This window comes from Diceros bicornis, chromosome 8, assembly GCF_020826845.1.
Source record: "Diceros bicornis minor isolate mBicDic1 chromosome 8, mDicBic1.mat.cur, whole genome shotgun sequence".
Classification (NCBI taxonomy): domain Eukaryota; kingdom Metazoa; phylum Chordata; class Mammalia; order Perissodactyla; family Rhinocerotidae; genus Diceros; species Diceros bicornis.
The window spans coordinates 12,108,872-12,129,882 of NC_080747.1; the positions used below are offsets into that span (position 1 = coordinate 12,108,872).

At 34.4% G+C, this 21,011-nt stretch overlaps 1 protein-coding gene across 2 annotated transcripts in view; it reads right to left on the reverse strand.

Moving 5' to 3' along the window:
• Nucleotides 1–2,746: 2,746 nt before the first annotated feature.
• FBXL5 (F-box and leucine rich repeat protein 5) overlaps nucleotides 2,747–21,011 on the reverse strand; it is a 44,495-nt gene continuing 26,230 nt past the window's right edge. For both annotated transcript variants that reach the window (XM_058546766.1, XM_058546765.1), the window contains 3 exons: nucleotides 19,527–20,252; nucleotides 9,899–10,047; nucleotides 2,747–3,539 (listed from right to left, as the gene is read on the reverse strand). In XM_058546766.1, the coding sequence (XP_058402749.1) occupies nucleotides 3,463–3,539; nucleotides 9,899–10,047; nucleotides 19,527–20,252 (952 nt within the window). In that variant the 3' untranslated portion in view covers nucleotides 2,747–3,462. The remainder of the gene's footprint in view (nucleotides 3,540–9,898; nucleotides 10,048–19,526; nucleotides 20,253–21,011) is intronic.

Genomic DNA, 21,011 nt, shown 5'->3' on the forward strand with positions numbered 1-21,011 from the left:
TATGTAGATGAGGCCTTTGGCAGGTAATTAGGTCTTGAGAGTGGAGTCCTCATGAGGGGATTAGTGCCCTTATAAGAGACAGGAGAAAGCTAGCTTCCTCTCTCTAGGCCATGTGTGGACACAATGAGAAGATGGCTGCCTGCAAAGCAGAAAGAGAGCTCTCACCAGAAACCAGATCTGCCAGCACCTCAACCCTGGACTTTCCAGCCTCCAGAAGTGTGAAAAATAAATGTTTGTTGTTTAAGCCACACAGTCTATGGTTTTCCATTACAGCAGCCCAAACTAAGACAGACACATTCAGATAATATTATACTAAGCCAATAAAAAGGACTAAATGTATGTGCTGACATAGAAAGATGTATACAAAATAGAAATACGTAAAACAGGGTTTCTCAACAGCAGCACTACTGATATTTTGGGGCAAGTAATTATTTGTTGTGGGGCTGTGCTATGCATGCATTGTAGGAGGTTTAGCAGCATCCCTGGCCTCTACTCACTAGATGCCAGTTGCATCCTTCCCCTCTGCCAAGTTGTGACAACCAAAAATGTTTCCAGACATTGTCTAACGTCCTCGATAGGATTAATTACCTTCAGTTGAGAACCACTGATGTAGCTGGAATATGATTTCACTTAAAAAAATAATACAAAACATGAAGACAGGAACTAAATTAAGGAAAAACTTTCACCTTTTGCTTTATTCCCTTATGCCTTCCTCTATCAAATTATATTACAATTATGTGTTTACATGCCTCTGATACCTCTACTAAGAACTCTTCAAGGGAGAGTTCAAGGACTGATCCATAACAGTCATTACCAATGTAACCATATAGAGGCAGGATAGCATAGTGGTTAAGAGTATGAACTCTAGAGAAATCTAGATCTCCCACTTACTAGCTGAGTAACACATGGACAAGTTACTTAACCTCTCTATTACTTAACTTAACCCATATATAGCACTGGGATGATCACATTACCTACTTCATTGCACTGTTGTAATGATTAAACAAGTCAGTATACGTAAAGTACTTAGAACACTGCCCAGCACTGAGCACCTGATGTTTACCACGCACCACAAGGCATTTTACATAACTGTTGCCTTTTATTCTAAGAATGAACAGTTTCAATAATTCATGAAACCAATCACAAAACCCAAGATAAATTTAAACCAAGTATATATAGTGTTCCATTAAATATTAATTATCCCCTCAATAATGAAACAGTGAAAATGTATAAAAATTGAATGCAGATTATGCTATTTCCCCATGCAAATGGGGGAAAGTAGAAATCGGGAGATAGTATAAAAACAGTGAGTTTCCACAGGCCAATGTGCTGACATACTGAAGTCAGTTTGGGTCAAGATTGCCAAGTCCTGTGTAATAGTTTCTAACATCAAGCAGCACAGGACAAAGCAAAAGGGAGGCACCTCAATTACCTGGAACCTCTGGGGAAATTAGCTGCTCAAATTAATTAATTCAAAAGGATAACATTTAAGCCAAGTCCTAAAACATCATTTAATCATTTTGTCCATAAGTATTATTGAAATGTCTCTGATTACATGGGGAATAAACTTTAGTCCTCCTTTAATGACTCAGGACCATGGTTAAAGATGAGTAATTTTACTATGTAGTTCATGTAAATACAGATGAAATGAAGTATAGGGTTGGACAGGAATCACTCCAGAAGAATTCTTGTAGTTTGTTTTCTTAACAGTCCCTTGATGTCAACTTTTCAAATAAAATTTATTAAACACTTAGGGAAATAAAAATACAACTACAAAACAGTCAACCTTACAAAATAAAACTTCTGACCCTGTAACGGCTCACTAAGCTCAGATTACCTTGAAAGTTCTCTAAGAGAATCAAGAAATTGTTTTTCACTTTGTGCTCAGGCCAGACTTTTAAAGGAGGAGGCTAGGTGTAGCAATGCCACAAAAGACATGACTACTTAAGCATAAGAGCTACAAACTCAAAAGGTAAGACTGTCCACTTACACAGCTGCCCTATCCAACATGCAAGAACCTTGTGGGGTTGCATCTTTTATTCTGCGAATGTTAACAGCAATGGAATCAAAACGGACCCTTAGAGGAAGGTGAAATTTCACAGTCATTGCATGTCTTCCCTTTAGAGCTGACCTTTCCCTTGGAGTGTCGAATTCAAACGTTAGTGAAATTTACAAGCATGAGTGAATTCTCCTCATTCATATTCCCAGCCAAATGATTCTTCCCTCTTCTTTAGACAACTCTATCTAAAATAAAGGCCTGAACTGAAATCTGTCTACCTGTAGGTTCTCCTGTAGGTTCTCTCTCTCTCCCTCTCCTCCTATCCTGCAATAAAACAAACAAAGAAATACCTGGGACCGCAAATAACAAGCTTGCAAGATTACTTCCTCTTCCACAGCCTTGCACATATTTCTAAAAATAGATGGCATGCTGCGACTATTCACAACATAAAATTATATATAGCATTACATAAAATTGACTCAATATGTGCCTTTCTGAATGGTAGGTCTTCACTCTCATTATCTTTTCACACATAAATAAAGATAAGCTTAGAAATTCAAATTTTGACTACTACAGATTTTCAAAAAGACAATTCAGCTCAACAAAATTAGGTATCTGTCTAAAACTATTTGTCAAGGTCATGATTTCATGGGAGCTCAAAAGACCAAATATTTAGTCCTATTTTAAACTAAAGTAAACCTGCATTGAGAGTTATAATAAAAGCAAAACACAAAAGAAATTACTTGGTAAAGTCCTCAAAGCACATTTTATTTATACATTTCTTCAAATGATTGTGGAATTTTTAAAAATCCCTCCCAAATTTGACAATTTAGGGACAGTGGTAGGAACCAGGGGTCTTTGAAGAAAGCAAATACAAATACACTGGTGCTTTGCTAGCTCACTGAGCTAACACCAAGAAGCCAATTTATTGTATAATCTTAAAGAATCTTAAATGCAGGTATGTCTGAATTGGCCCTCTGAGAACTGTTCAAATAAAGGAAACATTATGGAAAAGAGACTGGTTTCCAAAATGTATAGTCTTTGAAAATAAAACTTCAGAAATGTATGTTTGAAAAAATTTGCAAAGCTTGGTACAGTGTTTAGATATAAAGAGAACCAATAATCCCCATTGACTTTAAAACTCAAAATAATCTAAAAAATACTTTAAATGGCATGGCATTAGTGACATTCCTTTAAAGCATTCAATTTAAAAGAAATCTGATAAAACTGTTCTCACCCTTATGAAAAGACCTAATCCCTTTCTAAAGTAAAAATATGATTTGCAAGAGAAACAACACTGTACAATTCACTGGTAAATTAAGATTTCTGAGGCTGTAAGAAATGGGGCCAAAACAAGTCATTCTCAAAAGGAGATGGTTAACACAAGAAATGTGCTGTAAGTAAAGTGCATGAAAGGAAGCCTGCTCAGCTAAATGAAGTAGACAAAGGTCAGAAGTCAAGGGTCATTCGCCAGAGCGGCAGCAGGCTCGAAAACCACACTGCAAATTCTGGCATCCGCTGGCGGTATCAGCATGAGGACCTGTATAAAAACAGAAAAGTGTGAAAGAAGGAATTTCTTAGCACATAAAAATAATCTTGCTTATGAAAGAGCTAAAACAATTTTTTTTACTAGCAGTACATTTATAACATAGAAGTAAAATCTCACAATAAGTGCATAAAAATTTATTCACACACAAAAATTGCCAGTAGCAGCTTGACTTTAACTAACATATCTTTCATGGTCCAAAGCTAAACGAAAAAAGGAAAAGAAATAATTTCTTGGCAACAATCTTACAAAATAAAACGCTAAGAATAAAAGGAGAACAACCACAGAAGCAAGATTGCCAAGCTTACTTAACAACAGATTTCTTAAACTCTGAACAGCCTCTCTAGAAATATAATTAAGGCAAAAACAGCCCTATCTGTAATAGATCAGCTAAAGAATCCAGTATTGAGCAATTACAATAAACATTATATTCAAACTTAAAAAATATAAACTATATAGACATAGACTTAACATATTTGTCATAGCTTTATATAACATCTGTAGCCAAAATAAATCATATGGTAGGGTTAGGTGAAATTATCTTCCAGAAATAAGTGTATGAGTGATTAACTAAATAAACATACCTAAGACATAATAAAAACTGTGATTCAATTACAAAGAAGAGTAATAAAACATTGGGGAATAACTGACATTTTATCCCAGTCACATTATGCTACCCAGACACTAGATAAAAGATCTGTTAGGGAACACAGGTGAGAATTAGAAAACGTCAAAGAAGAGAGAGATCATGGCACAAATCCAAATGTTAAGTACTTTGAATGAATCGGTTTTCATAAAAGTAAGCAAATGTGGAAAAGGACATTTTAACCATAAAGAAGCCTTTCAGTATGTCTGCACCATCAATAAATAAAGAGCAGTTAATTAGTTCTTTACTCATCAATTAGAACCAAAATACTTGGCATTGTGATATATACGGATCATACAAAAAGTACATGAAATGTAACTTTATTAGAGACTATGTCAAATGGGTTATAATTGAAAAATTATAGTACTCTCAATTGATAGTTGAACTTAGAAACATTTTAAATTAGCTTTGTTTTGTTTTTTAAAGTAGCAATTCATTGCAAAAGAAGGCAATAATGCTAATACCAACAGAACAAAATAACTGTCTGCAACTGAACACAGGGAACACACTTATTTCCCAGAATTTAACTTTTCCTTGTATTCCCAAAATGGCATATATGAAATACAAAGGGCAAATTTCTTAGCACATACAATCAATGAAGTATAATGTTTATATATTTCACGATGAAAATGATAATGTATCTTTATGTAAGAAAAAAACTAATGAACTTGACAATCATATGTGGAAGTGCAATAGCTTATGATTTCATTTTATTTCATATTGTTATGTTTAACTTTAAAATTGATGTGATGCCTGGCATACAGGGAGCAGGTATGGAAATGGGCAATGGTATGTGAAAGAAAATTGGCCATAGGTTCTAACTGCTGAAGTCAGTGATACATGAGGATTCGTTATATTACCCTATATGTTTAAAATTTTTCATAATAAAAAGTTGAAAATTATTTTAAATATAAAATTGAATTACCACATGCCAATTTTTTATTTAATCAAAATTAGTATCTGTTCTATTTTTACAGTGAAAAGTTGAATATGTCAAATATTTAAAATTCACCAAGTAGCATTTTTAAGATTATTTTCCCTTAAAATAAGACACAAGGTTAGTCATCTTAACCAAAGCCAAAATAAAATTTCTTAGTACATATGATCAGATATTTATTAGAAATGCCCTGATAAGGAATCTTATGGTTTGAAACTCTTCTCCCACTGTCAACCTTTGACCAGGTTTTCCCTTTGAATACACTTTCAGCTTTCACTATATGCACCACCCAACGCTCCACATCACCCGTTCTTAGCTTGTCTTTCCTCACCCCTTACGCACTGTTACTGCTTTGCCTACCAATCACCTGGTGCCTTTCTTCAAAGACCCAATCCCCTGCCTCACTACCATCACCCTGCCCTGACACTTAGACCCTGTGATGAAATGCTTGAACTGGTAGTTTTTGCAAAAAAGTATCTGATTATCGTTTTCTCAGTATGTAATTCTATTCCAAATTTTTTAAAAGGGAGAAATAACAAGAAAGAGACATGGAGACTTTTGTACAATTTTCCAAACTAAAACTCCCTAAATACTTCAAAATGTCTATATTCCTGTTTTCAAAAAGGACAGAAAAGTAAGGAAGAAACTTTATACTGAACTCAACAGTGGCCTAGGAAAGAACCATAAGCAATGGCTGAAAAGCAATGAAAGTGAAGTATGCTACCGGTTTTAAAGGGAGAAAATAAAAGGGAGCCTCAAAGGAGCCAATTTGATCAAGGAAGCTATTCTATAAGAGATTCTTATCTTTCCAAATACCACACAGCTTTTCACCATCCTCCACAAAAGAGTGGTGCCCAGCATCCTCAATCTCCACTCTGGCCACTCGGATCACTTTTTGCTCTCCAAGTCTAAGGGACAGTAGTAGGGATCACAGGGGAAGAAAAATGTAGGAATAAAACATGTGCTCTATGTTAGTAGAAAGTAACCCAATCCTGCCATATGTCAGCACCTCCTTATTCATCAGAAAACAAAGTTCTTGCTCACTTGATATAAAATGTGTCCCCCTCTCAAATATGTACTAGAATATCTGAGTTTCAATAGGACTCAATAGTGTACAGCGTAAAGAGAGGGAATTAATATATCAGTGTTTTCAAATCTGAAAGTAGGATCTATCTAGAGAAGCATATGGGTACTTAAACAATAACTATAACACTAACTACCTTAAAACTACAATCCCATCATGAGGTCAATGACAGAGCAAGTGTCTGATCCTAATAATCCATGAAAGTGATGTCATCCATGAAGACATTTTACTCTGTTGAAGGTCTGGGGCAAAGCAAAAGTGAAGAGAACCACTGTTTTTAACTTAGGTCAGTCTCTTATTGTAGAAAACAGGGGAGAACAGCAATTTCCAAAGCACAGAAATCATAAGCAGTGTTAATAAGATCCTTAAGTATCACATAAAGATTGTTTAGAAAAGGGAATAAATGGACAACACAATTAATGGACAATAGAAAAGGTGGGGCAACATTAGAAAGAAATATGACTAAGATAAGTTATGTTGCCAAGTATCTCAAGTAGAAGCCGTGCTTCCATAGACACTCACAATTCAAAAAAGTCAATTAAATATTTGACTTATCACCAGCAAATGTCTATCTCAATAAAGGACAGAAAACTCAAATGGTTACAATATATAAGGGCTAAATTACATCAGAGAATAATAAAGAAAATAGGAAAATAAAATTTGTATAATCATTAAATAAAGTCTTTAAATGCACAGTAAAGAATAAGTTTTGTAAGAAAGCATTTTTTAAATATTAGATAAAAGAGCTATAATGCTAGCTACAGTTATTTTCCCAAATTTTTATTATTGAATAATTTATTTTTCCTGGATTTTAAGCATGTTACTTATGCTGTGTATCTGCACTTACCTTCACTTACCTTTAATTCCTCTTTAACTTAAGTTAGAAACATAAGAGAGCAAATCATCTGAGACTGTCACCTCCAGAACTATGAGCTAATCTAGCTTAATTTATAAGTTATACATATATTGAAATGCAAATCAGTACAGAATTTTAATTTGCTATCCTTGTTCAAATGTTCTTCAGAACTCTAAAACTATACAATTCCATGTAACACTTCTTAAAAGACAAAGAATTTTTTAAATGTTATGGCTAAGAAGCCTTCTTTCATATTTAAATCTTAACTTTATCAATAAAATAACAAATTTAAATGTTATAAAGAATCATTCAGAAGAATCAAAACTGGCATTTTGTATCAGTGCTTAGTACAGTGTCTTGCTCACAGTAGATACTGTTTGAATATCTGATTACTAACTTATCTTCTCCAAACTCTCTGCTAGTGTTTAGGAAACAGATCATTCTGCTTTACTTATCACTTATTATTTAGTTCATAAATATTGTTTATCAGTATTTACTTCTTTTAGTTAGTAACCTGGTAGTTAACTATGTAAACTTTCTTTTGACAAAATACATTTTTAGGTAAATGTTACTCACAAATATTTAAAATAATCTGTCACCTAAATATGCTCCCTTTTATTCTAAGACCATGTATAAAACATATTAACTACTTTCAGAAATAATAAAAATAATGATAAAAAGGGGCCCCCTAATCAGTCACAAAATATTTACTGTACAAGTTGAGTTGTAGTGAAAGATACTGGATCAATCATGTCATCTTGCAAAACCGGATACAAGGCAACTTTATTCTAACACTTTCTAGGTTGTCCATATCTCCTTTTAAGGAATAGATTATATCAGAGCACTGCTAATAGCAACTGGCTGGAACTCTGGAACACAAGTTAATATGACAAGTCACCCTGTAAACTTTAAAGGATTTCCATTTCCCCCAAATCATGCTTTAAGAAGCTGTAAAAGGAGACTTAATATTGGATTATACAAGCACTGTCAATTTCCTTTCAAATCTTTCAAAGTCAGGTATCTTCATTAAAACTCATCTATTGAAAATTACTGCTCATTTATCAAAACAAAAATCTTACATTCAACAAAAGAAATGTAGCAGCTCCTTTGGAACACTTTAATATTTATATATTCAAAACCAGTTAAGATGAAAGAAATTCTAACATCCTAACAAAGTACAAAAGATTTTAAGTATTTAACTTATCCCATTATCTAAATTATTTCAAGAAGTTTAAAAACTTATACACATAAAACAAGCAGGCAGATGATAAAAATGAACTGAAACCCAATGTCCCCCACACCATAACATCTACATACTCCAACATAAATATAAGAAATTAGGTTGTGAGATTTATTTCTACAAGCATAATCTTTGCTGAAATCAATGTGGACCATTCAAGGCAACATACAAATATGTTTTTCTTATAAAAATAATTGCTTACTAATTACTTTTCATAATATGTCTTATAAGCCTTAGGAAGTACAACACTGAACCTACAATGACATAACTGTACCTTAAAAAACAAAAAAACAAAATCTCCCTTCTCAAACTCACTGAATCCACAAAAGAAGCAAGTGCTTCACTGCAGCAATCATATTTTGTTTTTGTATATCTAGCAGGTTGCAACTAAAATGACATTCATTTTCACCATTCCTTGATTACATACTGAAAGCAATGGAGAGCAAAGAAATGTTCCAACTTAGTGTTGTTTTTTCAAGAACATGGGAGGTCATCTCTTGCACCAATGTGATTCCAGAAATAAGAGAGTTGTGATCTCCTGTCTCTTCATGTATATTTTAAAGAAAATCTCATCTCCCAGAAACAACAGATTTGCTTACTTCTCTGCCTACTGGTATGTCATTAAAGAAGAGACCATTCCTCTAGTCTTCCTGACTCCTATCAATTTTCTGCTGAGAGAAACTCAGTTGATCTTCCTGACATCTGAAGATGACCTGGACTCTCAAAGACAACAGTATGGTGTAAAAAGACAGGTGCATAGTAGAATCTGAACCATATAAATATTTTTCCAATTATAAATACAAGAGGTTATTTGCTTACTAATAATTGAGCAATAGCTTTTTATGCTTCTGGGAACTTCAGATCCTACCAGTGACTATCAAATGCCCAAAAGGGCACTGAATGTACTTTGAAAAAGTATGTTCAACAGGCCCATTGCAGGGTAGGGATAGGTTTAAAAAATAAAATAAAAAGTCAAGAAATATATATCTGATGAATGTTAAAAGTAGGTTCAGGAATCAATCTCGAAAATACTATAGGAATTTTAGTCAGCCTCCTCCCCAATACCACACGTACTCCCCTCCTCAATCTTCCATGAGATTTACTTGGAACCAGACCCAAAATTCCGGAGTTCATATTACCAAAGCCCTCCTTTTTCTACTACATTTTATAAAGTTGTCCTATAAGAAAACTGAGTTTACCATCCCTAAGAAATTGGTGTATTTAGAACATCAATACCTCTAAATTATTGAGTAATACGTCACTCTAGAAGAATTTCCCAAATTTTTATAATAATTTTAGTATTACCACAACATGCCATTCTGAATGGCAATTAAACCATTACATACCTCAAAAATTTAGCAGAATGGATATTTGAGATATCTATCTGCAAGAAAAACTTACTTTTATAGAAGGTAATTAATGAAAACATATGATTTTTAATTTTATCAAATGTAAAGGATTAAATATGAAGTAAAAAAGTTTGGTAATTAGATATCTAGAAAACTAAATAAAAACCCTAAGAATTACTAGAACTGTTAAAAATTTTTAAATCAATTCCTTCAAAACTATCTCATTGTTAAAAGGCATTACCGTTAATGTTGTCACAGTAGTAAAAGTATTCATCATTTAGAGAAGGACATGCTGAGACCAAATCCTGCAGGCCTGCACCAGTTACAGTAAGACAACCAGAGAGATTAAGGTGCTCCAAATAAGGCAGCCCTCCTCCCAGAGTCAAAACCCTGTAAGAGAAGCAATTCAACAATTAGAATATATTAATCTATGAAAACTTATGTATTCCTCTAGCCCACTGGACCATTATTAACAGACTTTCAATTTGGTAACGAGAAAATTTAAGGATTTCTACAAAACATGGTAACCAACCTCATTCTCAGGCAGGAAAACATTTAACTGAGAAAAACTTCCTACATTTTTCCTAAAGACATTCAATAAACAAGTCTATGAAATTTTTCTCTATAAGAACATTACAGTAACTCAATTCTTAGAGGAATGAAGTACTGAATCCTGGAATTGTACTCTTCATTCTCCTACCAGATTAAGTAAAAATTATCAAGAAAATTACTGACTAGTTTGGCAGTTCCTCAAAGAGTTAGTTACCACATTACCCAACAATTCCACTCCTAGTTGTATACCCAAAAGAACTGAAAACATATGTTCACACAAAACCTTGCAAATGAATGTCCATAGCAGCATTATTCATAACAGCGGAAACATGAAAACAACTCAAATGTCCATTAATTAATGAAGGGATAAACAAATAGCATGTAGCCATAAAGTACTGATACATGCTACTACTGCACGGATGAACCTTGAAAACATTATGCTAAGTGAAAAAAGCCAGACACAAAAGGCCACATATTGTATGATTCCATCTATATGAAATGTCCAAGATAGGTAGAATAGGCACAGAGACGAAGTAGATTAGTGGTTGCCAGGGGCTGGAGGCAAAGGGGAATGAGGAGAGACTGCTAAGGAGTATAGGGTTTCTTTTTGGTATGCTGAAATATTTCTGAATTAGACAGTGGTGATAGTTGCCAATCCTGTACATATAATAAAATCACTGATCTGTACACTTTAAAAGGATGAATTTAACAGTATGTGAATTATATTTCAATAAAAATGAAAACCTAATGGCATATCCTAGAAGAATAAAAACATTTATATAAATAAGATAAAACAGAAGTCAGCTAAAATGACAGCGGCAGAGCTGAAAAATATCAAGAACAAAATTGAGAATGTCAGTTTTCTGTACAATGATGTTTGCAGCAGTAGTACAACAGCAAAAATTGGGAAAACTGAAAACAGTCTATCTTGAAAGGGATGTCAAGAAACTAGCAATCCAATAAATTTAGTTAAAAAAAAAATAACACAACTATACAGGTACATGGAAATTAGGAAGTAAAGTTAAAGTATGCGTAAACTATTAATTGAGGTTAGAAAAAAAACTATGGAAATATTCATATATTCATTGAGGGACACTGAGCGGCAAAGATTAGGAGAGTACATTTTGAAGTTTTTAACTGCACGTTTAAAAGAGGAAACTGATCTATTAAAAACAGCTTATCAAGACCCCAAACCCCATGAGAGATTTAAATGCATACTTCCCCTTACATTTTGACTGAAAACAACTGATTTTTTTTTAAATCATACATTTCACTAACCCATCTTTACACTTTGAATGAATGACAGTGGCAGTTCAGAACCTCAGTGGCGTGACTGGGCCCAAACAGTTAGACGATGCAGTCTTTAAAGCAACACAATACAGAGTTTAAAATTTACTAATTCTCGTTTTCCTATAAAGTTGAATAGCCCATAATAAAAAACAAAACAGCTTTTAAAAAGTGGTCTAACAGATCTCAGAAGGTATCTCAATGCAGAGACTGTTTCATATTCTAAAACTTAAAAATTTGAAAACAGACTGCAAGGAATATAAACTTTATATCACAAGTATCCTTGAGTAAACCATTTGTGCAGTCACTGGCCTCACTGAGCTTAGTGGGCAAGCAAACAAGTGAAAAGTACATAAGCAATTATAATACCATATAATGAATGCTCTCCTGGGAACATACAAAGGCCTTGTCGGGATCTGAAAAGGTTTCCCATAAGAAGTGACTTTTAAACTGTGATAGAAACAAACAGAAGTTGGCCAATAAATGTATGTTACAGACAGAAAAAGCAAACTCAAATGTCTAAAGACAAGAGAAATATGGTATCTTGGAGGAATAGAAAATAGCTGAGTATGGCTAGAGAAAGGTGGCTGTGTGTGTGTGTTACGCTTATCTGTTTGTCGTCTTTTCTGACAGAGGTGAGGATATGAGGAAATAAAAAGTAAGAGATTTAAGGAAGGTAACAAGATATAAACTACAGAGGTAAGCAAGGGCCAAGAATTTGGACTTCAACCAAAGGGCAGCAGGACTCACTGAAAGGTTTAGATAGAGGAATAATAACACCTAATAAGAAAACTCTTCTAGAAAGATCACTCTAGTGTACTTTTTATCACCACTGCTCAAGTATGCCAGGCACAGGCCTAAACAGTAAAATGCAAAATGAATAACATACAAGTTCTGCTCTCAACTAGGGAAATAAACATTTAAACAAAGTATTGACAAGGCACGCAATAAGAAAAAAAAAATTACAGAAATGTATACAAGTTATGGAAATAGTATGGACCAGGGAGTGACTCAAAAGTAGCAATCTTTAAAGGAATAGAACCAAATCTAGAACTCAACAGTGTATAATTCACATGATCTGTTACCCAATCAAAAGCTACTAGACATTCAAAGAATCAGGAAAAAAATCCAATCAATAGAAACCAACCAATATATGATAAAGATGATGGAATTAGTGGACAATGACTTCAAAACTGCTTTTATGTTTTAAATATGCTCAAGGATTTAAAAGAAAATACGAATGTAATAAGAGAAACAGAAAACATAAATTTTAATATTTTTGTGTGCTTTTATACATTTATGTATATTATTATATATTTGTGTGTGTGTGTGTGTGTCTTTGCAGATTTAATCAAGTTAACATCAGGTCATTAGGGTGGGCCTTAATTCAATATGGCTGCTGGGAAATTTGGACACACACAAATACACACACAGAATGCCATGTGAAGACACATACATCCAGAGACACAAAAGAAATACGGCCACGTGAAGACAGAGCAGAGACTGGAGCTATGTTGCCACAAGCCAAGCAACACCCGAGTCTACCAGAAGCTGGAAGAGTTAAGGAAGGATCCTCCCTTACAGGTTTTAGAGGGAGCATGGTTTGGCCAACACTTTGATTTTAGAAATCTACCCTCCAGAACTGTGAGAAAATAAATTTCTATTATTTTAACCACCCAGTTTGTGGTACTTTGTTATGACAGTCCAGAAAACTAATAACTAAAGTGACATTTTTTCAAAGAAGATATACAGATGGCCAACAGGCACATGAAAAGATGTTCAACATCACAAATTATTAGGGAAATGCAAATGAAAACCACAGTGAGAGATCACCTCACGCCTGTCAGAATGGCTATTATTAAAAAGACAAAAACAACAAGTGTTGGAGAGATTGCGGAGAAAAGGAGAAAAGGAAACCCTCGTACACTGCTGGAGGGAATGCACACAGGTGCAGCTACTATGGAAAACAGTATAGAAATTCCTCAAAAAATTAAAAATAGAACTACCATATCATCCAGCTATTCCACTTCAGGGTATTTATCCAACAAACATGAAAACACTAATTCAAAAAGATACATGCACCCTTATGTTCACTGCAGCATTATTCACAACAGCCAAGACTTGGAAACAACCTAAGCGCCTATCAACCGATGAATGGATGAAGATGATGTGGTATATATAAAAAATAGACTACTACTCAACCATAAAAAAAGATGAGATCTTGCCATCTGCAACAACATAACATAACAAAGGTCACATATGGAAAATCCACAGCTAACATACTCAGTGGTGAAAGACAAAGTTTTTCTCCTAAAATTAGAAACAAGATAAGGATTCCTACTATGGACACTGCCATTTAAAAGCATTGGAAGTTCTAGCCAGAGCAAATTAGACTAGAAAATAAATAAATAAATAGCATCCAAATCGGAAAGAAAGAAGTAAAATCATCTTTGTTTTTACAGGACATGATCTTATATGTAGAAAACTCTCAAGAATTCACAAAAAAATTGTTAGAGCTAATAAACAAATTCACCAAAGCAGCAAGATACAAAGTCAACATGTAAAAATCAATTTTATTTCTATATACTAGCAATGAACAACCTGAAAAGGAAATTAAGAAAACAATTCCATTTACAATAGCATCAAAAACATTAAAGTACTTAAGAATAAATTTAACCAAGGAGGCAAAAGACTTGTACATTAAAAACTACAAAACATTGCTGAAAGAAATTAAAGAACAAACAAAAACAGGGACTCAAACAAATACTTGTATGCCAATATTCACAGCAGCATTATTCACAACAGTTAAAAGGTAGAAACAACCCAAGCGTCCATCAATGATGACATCAATGATGAGTAGTTAAACAAAATGTGGTATATAAATACAGTGGAATATTATTCAACTATAAAAATAAATGAAGTTCTGATACACGCTACAACATGGATGGAACCTTGAAAATATTATGCTAAGTGAAATAAGCCAGACACAAAAGGACAACTGTTGTATGACTCTACTTACCTGATGTATCTATGATGTATAAATGATGCAAATACATAGAGACAGAGTGTAAAATAGAAGTTACCAGAGGCTGGGAGGGATGGAAGAATAAGGAGTTTTCGCTTGATGGTTACAGGTTTCTGTTTCGAATGATGAAAAAAGTTTGGACGATGATGGTGGCAAAGGTTACACAACACTGTGAATGTACTTAATGCCACTGAATTGTATACTTAAGAATGGTTAAAATGGTAACTTTTATGGTATGTATATTTTACCATAATTTAAAAAAAATGCATACAAACCCTGGAGCAAATACTAAATAAATACAGTACTAGCCAACAGAAGAGATAAAACAGATACTAAAAAGTACTTAATAAATCCCAAAAAAGTCAGGAAAAGACAAAACACAAATAAAGAAAAGATGAAACAAGGGGAAAACAAACAGCAAGATGGTAGGCATAAATCTAATCACATCAATAATCACATTAAATGTAAATGGCCTAAACAGATCAATTAAATGACAGAATGTTCGACTGGATAAAAAAAGTAAAATCTAACTATATTCGCTATCTGCAAAAGATTAAAAGAGCAGTTGCCTTGGGTTCAAAGAGAGAAACAGTAGTGTGTACCAAAACAATAATGGCAATGTAAGGGGGTCAAAGAAGGTTGAGAATTTAGATAAGAGGCTATTTTTAAATCAATGATAGCCAAGATTTATTTCATTCCAATGAAAACCTGAAAATGCTGCATTAAGACCACACACATGACACTACCTATTCCCTATGGCTTCAATCTAGTTTAAAACCTTGATTTTTCAACCAACATTTTTACAGTCAACGCTCTTTTAACAAGCCCCACATAGCCAACTTGCCAAAACTCATGCTACTGATTCCTGAATAAAATATAATGACTAATGCAGAAGGATATGCTGAACCCTCCCAATCAGCACTTCTTTTTCCATAAATTGAGTTGTATGCATGCATGAGTTGTATTTGTTCTCAAATCTATTGACAGTTGTACGTACTACTGTAACTGGTTAGCTGAAATACTTCTTAAACCAACATAATAAATATAAAGTTTTTTCTAAAAATTAAATTTATATCTTCTATTTCTTTGAGTGCACTCAAAGTGCACTCTCTAACTTAATTCCAATCTCTACTCAAAAAATGCTTCTTTTCAAAGCCTACCTATCCAATAAATATGAAGGAGCCTTCTCTGAATTCTCTATCCCATAACTCAATTTTACTTCAGAACATTCAGTCTGATACCATACGTTTGTCTATTTCTACCATAAGATTATAAACTCTATGTAAGCAGGGAATTTGTCTTATTTACTCTGGATTCCTAACAATTAGAACAGGGCAAGTCATATAGTAGGTGCTCAATAAATACCAATAATTTAGACAGATTTCTTCAAGATAACATGATTAAGGGGCTGGCCCCGTGGCCTAGTGGTTAGGTTCAGCACACTCTGCTACGGCGGGCCGGGTTTGGTTCCTGGGTGCAGACCTACACCACTCGCCGGCAGCCATGCTGTAGCAGCAACCCACATACAAAATAGAGGAAAGATTGGCACACGTTAGCTCAGGGCGAATCTTCCTCAAGCAAAAAGGGGAAGATTGGCAACAGATGTTAGCTCAGGGAAAATCTTCCTCAGAAATATAAAAGATAAAACGATTAAAAAGAGACCATTTGCACTCAGATTGCAGACTTTTTCGATTAGCTACCAGTCCAAATAATATGAGATAGTTCTGCATGTTCCTCCATCTCCAAAATGAATTCTCCCCTGAATTCAAACTCAGTTGAAGTGTTTTTTCCAAGGATATCTCATATGCAAACTCCTCCCCAATACTTGTGAAAACCATAAGGAAGAAATGTAACTTCTTTTCAGTCCCAACAGCAATAAATTATCCTTTTAGTTATTTCTAAGGTTAACAGTATCAGAATTTAATAATAAGAGCCAAAATTATACTGTGAAATAACTAAAAATCACTTTCACGTTTTTCTTCAAATTTCACTTAGGAAATTAACTCTTTGCCTTGGAGGGAAGTGGGGATGGAAACTCTTTGGTAATCAAATAAAGCCTTATAATTCTGCTTTTAGATGAACTATAACTCTTCTAGCATTTTCCAAACCTTATACAGGAAGTTTCTCAATCTTTTTTCAATGAAAACAAATAGAAACCACCTCTTAATTAGATTCATCAAAATTTTGACTCCCCTTGAAATCAATTTTTAATTACACAGAATTTTTAATAAGTTCTGTCTTATTTAAAAATATCCTGACAAAACTGAGAAAGATAGGAAAATTGTCACTTGATCAGACAGCGCTGCAGCTCTGAAATATTACAAAGGGTTATACGTGCTATTTTGTTCTTTGAACAAACAATAAAAGGTGGTCATGTAGAAAGTGCAAACTGGATAAAGCTACAAACAAGTTTTAATAAGGTACAATGGTAATGAAAAAGATAACGGTATTGGCAAGTGAATTATAAGGTTTTAAACTGAACCAAAACTTTTACTTTAAAACCAAATTACATTCAAAAACAACTAAAACTATATTAAGTAGGAAGACATATAGAAAAATATAATAAAATTTTAAAAAGGAATAAAACCCAGAATATGGTATCTTTTGCTTTTTATTGTTTTAACTATAATGCACTTGAGTTTGAATAAACAGAAAATTCATGGAATGATGTACGGCAGCCAAACCATAGTAACAGTAGTCACCTCAGGGGAAAAGGACTTTGGTTACTGTACATGACTTATGAAAGATTTTTGTAATAATCTCGTATTAAGTATCTTTTACAATGGTAAGGAATATTAGGTTTTGTGCTGGACAAATTTTTCATTATAACATGCCTGACACCCCATTATTAAACAGGTCTAGTAATATTCAAATCTATTACAGGACAAAAGAGGAAACATGTAATCAATTTGCAAAGCCTCATATCAAAAATAATCGAACAATTACTGGACAGCAGCTACCATTTATTGAAAACCTGCTCTGTGTCATCTCTTTATCTATGTAAGCCTCAGGTTAAGTCTTTTCTCCAACACTGTGCATAAAAACACTCATAATCTAACAGAGCTCCCGGTGCGCCCTATAAAACATATAGCAGAATCTGGCAGTTGAGAAGAGCTACCTCTCTGGGCTAATGAATGTTTCACTTCTCCCCTTCTTTTGCTCTAGGAAAAAAGAGATTAATTTAATCTGCTAAAGATCATGCTTACAAAAAAAGAGAAAGTAAAATGTAGAACTTCTCCCACATATTCTCTTTACAACTTAAGAAGGCAACACAAGAGAAGTAGATCACAGCCAAAGACCAAAAATTCTAAGCTCTGGCTACTCAATTCCAATACTGCTCAGCACTGCTTTGCTTTTTCTAAAAGTTAAAGGCTGTCTAATGGCACTAAATTATTTATACAGACATTCTATGTTTTCCAAAATCTCCAATATAAAATCATAACTCATTTTAAGACAAGAAAATCCTAAATATGAAAGAATAATAAGTATAATTCTGTACCCCTTAAAGATTTTTTTAGCAGACCAAATTCCAGTATTAATGCCAATAAATTAGGATAGAATTCTTTTCTTTCCAAAAGACTTTACAAAGATTCCTTTAAGCTACCTTTCCTGTAGATTTAAATTAAGACTTTATTTATAAAAGTTTTCATTGCAAATAACATTTTAGGAAATTAGTGAATCACATGGGGTACATTTGGAATATATACATATATATATATATACACTTTTTTTTTTTTAAAGGATCCAGCTTCTTAAAGAAAGAACAAAGTAGAGGGCTACTCAAAAAATACTATTTTTCTACTTGGCATTCACACTTTCCACTAATATATCATCAACCTACTTTTACATCTTATAGCCTTATCTCCCACTATTGCCCAATACATATCCCTCACTACAACCAAACTGGAATACCAAGTCTCCTCTGAACATTCCTCATTGAGTTCAATTTAATCTGCTAAAGACCACACCTACAAGAAAAGAGGGAGTATTAGGCTTTATGCTGGATGAATTTTCATTGTTTAACATGTCTGACACCCCATTATTAAAAAGCCCTAGTAAAATTCAAATCTATTACAGGATAAAAGAGAAAGCTCGTAATCCATTCCCAAAGGCTCACATCAAAGACAATCAACTAACGCATGTTATCAACAACAAAGACCAACAAAATAACCTAACAGCAGTTACAATAGCGCTTTACTGTGTGCTCAAGTGATCCCCACTCCTTGAAATGGTATCTCCTCCCACTGCCACCTATCAAAATCCTTCGTCTTTCTTCAAGGTTTAACTCAGCACCATCCCCTCATTAAATTTTCTGACTGTTAACTGCAATCGGATGAGAGGTCTCTCTCTCCTTTGATCCCCAAGAAATCTTTATTCAACATCTGTTAAAGAATGTACACAAATAATACACAGCAATACAATATGGTATACACATTTTCTTATCTATTACAAATCTTTGAGGGTAAAAATTGTATCTTATTTATCTTTACATCCACTAAAGCACCTTAGAAAATGTGTTGTAGGCATCTGCTAAGTATTCATGAAACTTGAAATTTATGTTCTCCCATACAAAGGATTTAAACTGACTGAAATGAAACTTCATGCTGAAGTTATATTGTTTCAACACTTTGAAGTAGGACACATCTTGGTTAACTCCGTTTTTTTTTTTTATAACTTTATTTATTTATTTTTTTCCCCCAAAGCCCCAGTAGATAGTTGTATGTCATAGCTGCACATCCTTCTAGTTGCTGTATGTGGGACGTGGCCTCAGCATGGCCAGAGAAGTGGTGCGTTGGTGCATGCCCAGGATCCGAGCCTGGGATCTGAACCCGGGCCGCCAGCAGCGGAGCGCGCGCACTTAACCGCTAAGCCACAGGGCCGGCCCTTGGTTAACTCTTTTGGTTAAATAAATCAGCTGAAAGGAATGATTTAGATTCAAAATTTTACACTCCATTTGAGAATGAGAACCTGTCCATTTCTCAATACTCTGCAACTGATTACTTACCTGAGACCATGGTCTGTGATCTGATAACACCCAGACAGACTGAGAAACAGAAGGACACGTCCAGTCTCTTGATCAGATTTTTCACTCCCAGAGTAAATTAAGTCTTTTTCCCTAAGCAGTCTAGTCCTTGATGCTTTTCTACACAAGGCAGAAGACTCTGGGAGTGCTGACATAGTTCTTAGAGCTGTGCCTGTACAACAAAATGAATGACCGCAATATGCAAAGGCTGGAGAAGCACAATGCTGCTGCCAACAGACACTAGTCCTTAGTCCAACAATATCCTTACTGTAACAACCAGAGGAGCAACAACTAAAGTTGGATGCTGCTTCCATCACACACAGACTTTCAACATTTCTATGTCTCCACTCTACAGCATCTTCAATATCAGCCAAATCTTCAGCATCTAACATCCACACATAAGGAGAGGTGAAATTTTCAGAAGAAATAGGCTTAGTCCAGGGGTGCTCATTATCTATTTCTTCTCCAATGTCCTTGTTAGTTAAATCGTGCAAACAAGCATACTGCTTGGTGGACTGCATGGTAATGTCTTTATTTTTCCAGGTAGTTGAAGTAATTTTGCTTGTAGAAGTTTTCAAAAGGCCATTCTGATGAGATGTCAGAATTCCAAGAGCTCTAGAAATCTTCTCTAGAGCCACATCTGTGATTTTTTCACATCCAGACAGATCAAGATGCCGAAGACTCTGGCAGCAACCAAGCCAAGACCAACTATAATTAAGAGGCAACAAGACTATTAGTGGATACCGTTAAATTCTTCAAAAGCATCTGACTATATGTAAGTAGACGGAAACTAGGAGAAAGATTTTAAATTTAACATAATCAATCAAACATTTACTGAATATCTATTGTCAGACACTATTTAAGATGCTAGGGATACAAAAAGAAAATAAGAGTAATTAGAAACTAAGAGTATTGCTAACCTAACAGAAGGGTAGGAGAGGAGAAGGGTACGGAAGGGACAGACAATTTACTATCCTGAAAAGTAACCAGAAAAAGCTGTACACATCTGAAAGAAAGAGAATAACTACTAATTAATGGAGGAAGATCCAGAAGAAAAAAGCTCTAGGAATTGGTAGAGAATTAGCCTTAGCCAGAAAAGAGGGAGATGCTGATATAAATGCTAGGGTGGAGAAGAAGAGAGTGAGGAAGAACAAGAAGGAAAGTGGTGGCTTCCAAGGAAACAAAATGTGGAACAATTGCAGCTTGAAGAAAGTGCTACAGTTTCAGAATAACTATGAAGAATGTAAGAGGGAACTTTGCCAAATGGCATTGGGAGCCCAAGTGAAACTGAAAACGTCTTAAAAACATACAGTGCCAGTCTATATGTTACACAGCAAGGCTCAAAGGCCTAGACACAGTACAGGATTATAAAGATGACAGGATGATAGACTGAAGTTTTGGATCAGCTGGGACTTATGGACAAGAGGCAAAGAATTGGAGGATGCTATCAAGTTATAGCCATACATG